The 8,395-nt window shown below is 52.6% G+C and overlaps 2 protein-coding genes across 2 annotated transcripts; one reads left to right on the top strand and one right to left on the bottom strand.

Moving 5' to 3' along the window:
- Positions 1-418: 418 nt before the first annotated feature.
- HOO65_060020 (Protein MSP1) lies at positions 419-4,369 on the top strand (the record flags this gene model as incomplete). The annotated part of the gene is made up of 1 exon (XM_071001038.1): positions 419-4,369. One exon carries the CDS (start codon positions 419-421, stop codon positions 4,367-4,369), a length of 3,951 nt encoding a protein of 1,316 aa, XP_070857370.1.
- Positions 4,370-4,747: 378 nt separating this feature from the next.
- Positions 4,748-6,855, bottom strand: HOO65_060019 (putative RNA polymerase II transcription factor B subunit 1; the record flags this gene model as incomplete). Its single annotated transcript, XM_071003754.1, has 2 exons — positions 4,748-6,618; positions 6,714-6,855. 2 exons carry the CDS (start codon positions 6,853-6,855, stop codon positions 4,748-4,750), a joined length of 2,013 nt encoding a protein of 670 aa, XP_070857369.1.
- Positions 6,856-8,395: the final 1,540 nt, after the last annotated feature.

Here is an 8,395-nt window from a genome sequence, read left to right as displayed (position 1 = left end):
GTAACGCAATTTAGCAACATAAAAGTGGGCCACAAAGCCGCGGGGCTTTTTTTTCGCGATCCCAAAAAAGAAACCAACGTCACTGATTATTTGTGCATAAGCGGACCATAACCGCTTGCTTGTGCTTTGTGCATTATACATTGATCTTTCCTAACCTGTTCCCCTGCGATAACTGGCCTGCTGCTCCTTATCTCTCGTTCTTCCTGCCCCCCTTTCATCGCTTCACGACCGCCCTTTCAACTCTTACGTATATTGACTGCTGGGCCATTCCTTGATCGCCGTGTGGCCCCTCCTCCTCCCCACCACCTGTACAAAGCGAAGGATGCTCTTCGTTTTGGTGTCTTTCCTGCTTCTTACAACCCTTTCCTACATTCGCGCTTGATCATTGCTGCCTCTCCGCTACACAACTTAGCTTGCAATGCATTCTATTGCGCCATGCTATCACCGTTTAGGGAGCCAGTGTGCTTCCGTCTCAAGAGCAACCGCCCGAGTCGCAGCCGCGACCTCGGCGTCTAAATCAACAGCGGCCCCAAGCTCCATTGCTTCACGCCGCAATCTGCACGCTACGTCTCGTCTGCAAGATTCGACGCCCTCGAGCAGCCCAGCCGCTGACTCGACACCCTCAAGCGCCGATTCGTCCACTCCAGCGCCATCTTCCGACCCTCATAACAACAACAGCAACGACAGCAGCGGCACCGATGACCCCTCCTCAACCCCCTCTCCTTCCGTTCCCACAGCAGCCGACGGCTTGGAGACCGCCAGCCGTGTCCCGCTTACCGCCCGACGACTACGTATTCAGCAAAGCACACAGTCTCGCTCGCGTCGGGCTAGCAAGAAACTTGTAGAGACCGAAAAGCCGGCATGTGACTTGCCCGAGTCGTTTGTGCAGCACAATGTCCATCTCTACGAGCCTTTTGCTGAGCCCGAATGGCCTGTTTTCGACGAGCCCAATTGGAGGTCAGTGCAGGCTTCCTGGCTGCAGCAATTTTACGGGCCGCACACCCTAGAGAGTTGTCCATCATCCACGCATGTGAACACCACAGAAACACCCGTAGACAGTCTCGTCGAAGATTCTATTACACCCGGGCCACTTCCAACTGAAAGCCCCATCACCCAAAGTGCACCCCCCAAAGAAAACGCCCAACCAGCCATAGAACCGTTGTCAAGTGGCCTCTCCGAAACCCAGAACTCCGATATAGCACGAAAAGACGGCTCCTCCCAACTGGCTGGCGTCTCTTCTGAGGCTTCTACTCCATCTACAGAACAACCTGACTCTAATCCACCTGTCCAGTCTACAGAATCCACTGTCGAAGTCCCCTCCCCTACTGATGCTCCCAGCTCTGCCGAATCCCAAGACACCCCCCTTTCTACCCCCTCTTTTGAACGCTACAGATTGCATTTCCTCCTTTCAGAATGGAAGAAGGGTGAGCTAAAGAAGGCTCTCCATCGCGATCTCGGCTCTATAGAGCGCCGTACGGCTGTCACATCTCTCAGCGCTGCTTACGCGCTCTACGCCTGGCATGTCCAAAATAAGCTGCCGCCACCCAACCATCTTCTCAAGACGATTGATGCAGTGCGCAAATCCGCGCCAAGCTACTGGGGGTTGGATCGCACTGTACGCACAAAAGAGAACAAGCCAGAAGACTTCTCACGCGGGGAGGACAGCCTAAATAACGAAGCTGTCGAGGCGATGTCCATGCCATACATGCAGTCTCCTACAGTATTCATCCCTGAAATGATCCTGCAAAAGCAGCCGTTTTTCCCCGAAGAGTCCGGCAAATCCAATCCAGTTACCGATATTCTCGAAGTGGAAAAGGCTGTGTATGTCGAGCTTAACGCCAAGGGGCCTATAGGCAGGACCAGCCATGATATCAAGCGGCCCATCACCGTCATCGAGACGTCCAAGTATGGTGGCAAGCGGTTTAGCAGGTCGCTCCTAAGGCATGTTGCCACATCGGTTGGTGCGGATCTCGTGCGCTTAGACGCCCAGGATCTCTCAAAGATCCTTGGCCAGTACCTAGGCCAAGACTGGGCCCTATCCCGAGGACCCTTTTCGCTTCTTGGCTTCCGGGCAGCCTTCCTGAATGGCACGCTTGCTTTACCCGATGATCTTGTCAACTACCTTGGCTTCAAAGACCTGAATGCCGAACACGAGCCAGCTCAGTTGGCCGAGCTCATGTTTGGAGCGCATTCTAAAGATGTGGCTGAAGATGCCTTTGAGGAAGAGCTCTTGAAGATTAAAGAGGAGCCCATGGGATATTTGCTTTCGAGCACAGACCGCTGGGGTAATCTCAAGATCCAAGCCGCCCTAGAACGCATTCTCCATGCTGCAACCGCCAAGGCTGGGCCTCACAGCGAGTCCAAAAAGACCATTATCCAAATCGACGACTTTGTAGAGCTTAACATGACATTGGAAGGCGCTCTCATCATCGGCCGACTCCGAAAGATGGCTGATGCGCAGTGGATGAAGGGCAAGCAGATTGTGCTCGTTGGTACATCGTCGGCAAGACAGCGCTCAGCAGAATACGTCAAGACAGTCAAAGAAATTGCTAGCAGCGAATGCCTTATCCCGTTCAAAGCTGAGCCTCGACTAGCGTTAGATTCGTATGAGTGGGCCGGCTCTGAAAAAGTCGACTTTCTAGAGCAAAACTGCGCTAATCTAATGCACGTTTTGGAGACCCTGTCCGAGGAGCCTCTCGACGTCGAGTTCCTGGAGAAACAGCTCCCTTTCTCGGCCTTAGCTAGCTATCGCAAAAGCCTTGCAGGCCTGCGCGAACAGGGCTGGTGGTCGCGTGAGGCTATCAAAGAACCCTTGAAGAAGCTATTCGACGAGCTGAGAGATAACCTCGGCCGTGACTACGAGCCTATTATAGGGTCGGGCATCGTGCCTTTTACGGAGCTCTACCCGCTTGCACAGCGCATCATTGGTCTGTCACAAAGCCCCTATGCTGTGTCAGCCGCGACGTTCTCGGAGGTTTACGAACAGCTTGAGGCAGAGAACAGTCCGCTGTCTGAAGTGGGAAAGAAAGCCGCTCTAGCTCAGGAGCTGAAGAAAGCTTCCTCAACTAACAAGCCTAAGCACTATCCGTCGCATTCTCATAGACAGCACATGCACGTGCCGGTGCCTAAGCCAGGCTCTGAAGCCGAACGGTCTGCTAGCGGCAGCGATGGCACAAGCGGCAGCGCTACACACCCATTCAAGGCGAGCACCTCTGGCCCCATGTCTCGGGGTGGCCGAGAAGTCGACTGGCAGAACCCGGATATGGCTGTGCCCCTAAATGGGGCCTCATCAGGTCCTTTCAATGAGCACGAGAAGAAGCTGTTGAGTGGTCTGGTTAACGCATCGCTCATCAAGACGACATTTGCAGACGTCCAGGCCCCTGCGGCTACCATCCAGGCCCTGAAGCTGCTGACAATGCTGTCGCTGCAGCGCCCAGAGGCCTTTGGCTATGGAGTTCTCGCACGTGACCGCATCCCTGGCTGTCTCCTGTACGGACCCCCGGGAACTGGTAAGACGCTCCTAGCCAAAGCCGTAGCCAAAGAAAGCGGCGCCAACATGCTGCAAATCAGCGGTGCCAGCATCAACGAAATGTGGGTTGGCCAGGGCGAGAAAAATGTAGCAGCTGTCTTCTCTCTAGCAAAGAAATTAGCTCCACTAGTAATTTTTATTGACGAGGCCGACGCTCTGCTAGCCAGTCGCTCGCGCACTTCCAGCATGACGTCGCATCGCGAAATCATCAACGAGTTTCTGCGCGAGTGGGACGGCATCAGCTCCACCAATGCGTTTATCATGGTTGCCACCAACCGGCCCTTTGACCTCGATGAGGCTGTCCTGCGCCGTCTGCCACGCAAGCTGCTCATTGACTTGCCCGTACAATCAGACCGCACAGCTATCCTCAAGATTCTTCTACGCGACGAGAAGCTCAGTGCCGATGTCTCTATTGATGCCCTAGCCAAGCGCACCCCGCTATACTCAGGCTCTGATCTGAAAAACATGTGCGTTGCCGCCGCCATGGCTGCAGTACGTGAGGAGACCGAGGAGGCTGACCGTCATGCCGAAAACGACCAGCCGTACACGTACCCTTTGCGGCGGACGCTTCGGCAGTCGCACTTCGACCATGCGCTCAAGGAGATTGGCGCATCGATCAGTGAGGATATGGACAGTATGAAGGCAATCCGCAAGTTCGACGATATGCACGGCAAGCCAGGCCAGCGGAAGAAGGCCTCGATGGGCTTTGCCATCCCTGGCGCAGACAAGCGCCGAGTAGATGCCGAGGACGTACGCGTGCGGAAGGTAGAGAAGGATGAGGAGAATGGAGACGGGGAGGCTTGCGGCGCGAATACGGAGGAAAAGACGGCACCGGCGTAGGCCGAGGTGTGTAGACGTCCATTTCTTGTTTCATCTCTCCTTTTCCCTTTGCCTCTTTTTTTCCTTCCCCCTATTCTTCTTCTTCGTCTCCCTTTGTCCTCCCTCTCTCCGTGCCTAAGCTACGACTACTATTCACCATCGGCATACGGTATCACAGAAATTCGCCTGACTGGGCGGCTTTTTGTGCATTTTGTTATTCATTTCTCCACTCCTGGTCTATTCAATACATAGCTATATATTTTACTTGTCTTATAAATCTAAGCTTGGTTATGGTATCTTTGTCATGAGCAATTCAGACTCCACCTATTCGTCCTGACCCTGTGTGATCCCCCCCAACATACATGCCGGCTCCGTGTCTTTCGTCTCTCGCCTTTAAATCTACTCTGTAGATGGCAGAATTCCCTCGGCTGCCAGCGCCTTCTTATACTCAGCTTCAGCTTTAGCCAACGCTTCCAAAGTCGGTCGCATCATCGTGACCACAGCTGCCTTGCCACCCCCCACGCTGTCTGCTTTCCAGCGCAGCTTCTTGCCCGTCTTCTTGTAGTAGTCTCTAATCTCAGTCTTTTTGACCTCAATGATAACATTGCGCTCCTTTTCCGCTTCATCACCGACGGCATAAATGCGCACCGCTGACCGCTTTAGAGATTCAACCAAGTAAGGCAGCTCGCCAGCACGGTCTGGGTCCCCTGAGAGAAATGCAGTCCAAAATTGGTTTAGGAACTCCATGGTTGTAGCATGTGTGATGGTGCAGCGCTCAGCGAGCGCAGGCGAGAGGCCCAGCGGGGAGTCGGACTCCTTCAGATCGCCGTGGACTTGGTTGCGCTTAGCGACAATCACATCCAGCACGTCTTTTTCAGCAGCCTGGCGTGCAGCACGCGATCCAACGTACATGGGCTTATTCGCATCTACAGCCTCTGCACCTGTAGCAGGGTTTCCACTAGCCTCGATCTCAACCTCAGTCTCGGCATCATCTACGCCAATCATAGCATGGAGATCAAGCCCATTACCGGCTCTATTTGCTAGCGTACCAAGCTCGGCCTGGAACTGCTGTAGCACTGCCTTTGGGTCCTGCTTGGTGAATATGGTTGCATTGGATGATGGGTCCGTGTCTTTCTTGGTGAAGAATAGGTTTTGCTCCTTGACATTTAGCATGATGCGGTTTTCAGCTACATCGGCCTGGAGATCGTGAAGCAGAAGCTGGTTGTATGTGCTTTCGTCAAGGCCCTTTGGAGCCAACGGGTCAGCATCCGATGGCGCCACGTGGGCCATAATCTTCTCACTCAGGCTGTTTAGGGTCTTGACAATTGGAACATTTGTGCGAGGCCGCATCTCTACATCAGCACGGTTGCCAGTCTTCATGCCACCCTGGTCTTCCTCGTTGGCTTCAATATCAATGATAGCCGGCACCTGTTGTGTCAACATTCTAGAGTAAAAGCCACGCGTATCTTCAGCAGCATCATAGCGGTCAAAAAGAGCATCTCGATTGTCAGCGTCAGTGACACGTTCACCGCGAAGCATTTTTGACAGTTTGCTTAGGAAGAAGCGCGACCAGAACTCGCCCTCACTCAGCTTTGGTACGTTTTCGTTATATATCCGCTTTACAAGCGGGTGCTGGGCAAAGATCATCTGCACCTGTTCGACGCTGATGTTGAGCTTCAGCTCGCCGTCGACTGTCCGGGGCTTGACTGTAGACAAGACGTTGTAGGCTCCCTTTTTCTGGTGCGTCTCAATAGCGTGTGCACGTAGCAGATTAGTGCGCGTAGACCAAAACTGGGAGTTGAAGGCGCCATCAGATATCGCTTCGGGCTTAGTTCGTCGAGCTTCCATGTATGTCTGGTGCAAGTCGCGGTCCTTTTTCATAAGAGACTGCTGAAGCTCTATGTCGACTTTGAGCTGGTTATCATCAAACCATTTTGTCGAGAGGGCTTGTGAAGATTTGACAGCAGCTGCAAATGCCATGGAGCCGGATACTGAGCCATTGCTTGCCGCCGCTGCTCCAGAAGCCACAGTTTGTGTTGTACTAGCGGATGACGCCGGAGCTGCCGTAGCGGCAGGCTTAGGGACGTTTGGATCATTGGAACGGAGTCCTGTTATGAGATTGGAGAGGGCGTCTTTCACGGCATTGGCTTGAGGCCGGGCTTCGGGCGTGTTGAAATGGAATAGATAAGAGACCGCCTCTCCGCCATCGGGGCCTTTCTCAAAAATCTTGAGCATTACTTTTGGTGCACTGTCCGGAGTTTGCTGCAAATCTGGCGGCGCATGTTAGCGTTAGGGTGCATTGACGTCATAGCAAAAAGAGATGCGGCTGCTCCTCGTCTCCTATGCCGCCTTCCGGGCCTCTTACTTGTAATGTTGGCTACAGCCAATGACACCGTTGGAGGCCCATTGCCAGGCACTGGTGTCCATGTCACATGCTTGTTATCAAGGGTGAGGCCAATGATGCCATCCTTCTTTTTGAAGGCCGCTTGGCCTGTAGGGGCTGGCATCGCAGGATTGGCCTTTGTTGAGGCTCGGCTCACGGCATGCCCTCGGCCAATGCGCAAATCCGGCTGCTTGTAGAGGGGCGATTACAGGTCGACGTGATGGCGAGCCAGTAAAGAAAACTTTTGTGGATTGCAGACTAGGCTGTAGGTTAAAACCACCCGGATGTCAGCAGCCGCTGGCCGCGTGTTTGTGCTTGTCCTTTTTATTCTTTGCCACTGGCGATGGCGTTGCCGCTTCAAATGAAAGCACAGAGCGTCGGTGCGTTTGTGATGAAGGCGCTGTGCGAGAGTCGACCACGGATAAACTCTGATTACGACGTTGGGGTCGGTGAGATTTCTTCACAAGGCTTTACACTGTCGCGAATTGCTTGTACTATATGCAGACCTTCAGCCACACAAGAAACGGCAAGTAATGTGGCGGCTGTTTTGTGGCGTAGTATCCGTCATTTACATAATTAGTGTTGAGTCCTTCCCCCAGCAGCCAGCTGCTCCCTACTACGTAATTTCCTTTTTTTTTTTTTTTGCCAGAACCAATAGTAGCCAAGTGACGACTTCCTTCTCAAAATTTGTCCCTTCATTTTTCCCTCATAAGAAGAGTCCCCAACTTTAGGACTATCGTGATGAAAGAGAAAAAAGAGGAACTCATTCAGTCAAGCCCTTGAACTTGAGCTCCGAGGCACAAGAACAGCATGACAGGCCGCTATTGCTAGGCTCTAAAAATCAAAAATCTCAGCTGTGACTCTATTTGCTAACTTGCTGATTGGTGGCAGATCGACCCTCTTATATAAGTGGACTCTTTTGGCTGCAGCCAATAGGCGGCTAACGTCAGTCAGCAACAACACTCAGCACTTGCAGCTATTCCCGAATAGAGCCTAGTGGGGCATGCGAGTACCGAATAGTTTCTTGGCATTGTGTATCACGTGAGCCCCATGAAGTTGAGGCAAGAATCGGGAACCAGAACTTAGAGCTACTCCAGGAAGCCTCAGCGTGTTTCCCTATACGCAAGCCGAGAAGCGAGAAAGGGCAAACAGTAGGACAACCCATAGCAATTCCAGGGTTGCAGTGGTTGGGCATGGGGTCAGAAGCACACAGACTTAAGATTGGTTACAGTGCATTCTTTTGCTACTCCGAGTAAGCTGCACTTATAGGAAGGAGTAGCATTCATATGCCGACCTGCTACCTTGCCAGGTACCTACATACTTCCAAGTCTGTCTTTTCCATAAAAACATCATGTGGCGGTCCCCAGAAGGCTGGCTTTAGTGTCCAAAGCACTTTGGGCTAAGCCATACTTTTTCAGAAACTAGACTAGCTGCAGGAAGCTGAGGATGAACTATACAGCAGCGTCAACTAACGCCAGTAGAGTCTCCTTATTACGTAGAAAGCATGACATGAAGATAGCTTGTCATGGTCAAGAAAAATATTTCCACCGATAATTTTTCTCTGTGTCCCAAGACTCGAATGTGCCAGCAACAGAGTCCCACGTATCATCATAGTTTGGTTAATCGAAGTGTATAGGCATGCAGCCAGTCACCGCAGACACCTT

The sequence above is a fragment of the Ceratocystis lukuohia genome, assembly GCF_044167205.1.
Source record: "Ceratocystis lukuohia strain C4212 chromosome Unknown Supercontig6_pilon, whole genome shotgun sequence".
Lineage (NCBI taxonomy): Eukaryota > Fungi > Ascomycota > Sordariomycetes > Microascales > Ceratocystidaceae > Ceratocystis > Ceratocystis lukuohia.
Note: the sequence above shows the minus strand (reverse complement) of the source record. Positions and strands in the feature narration are given on the sequence as shown.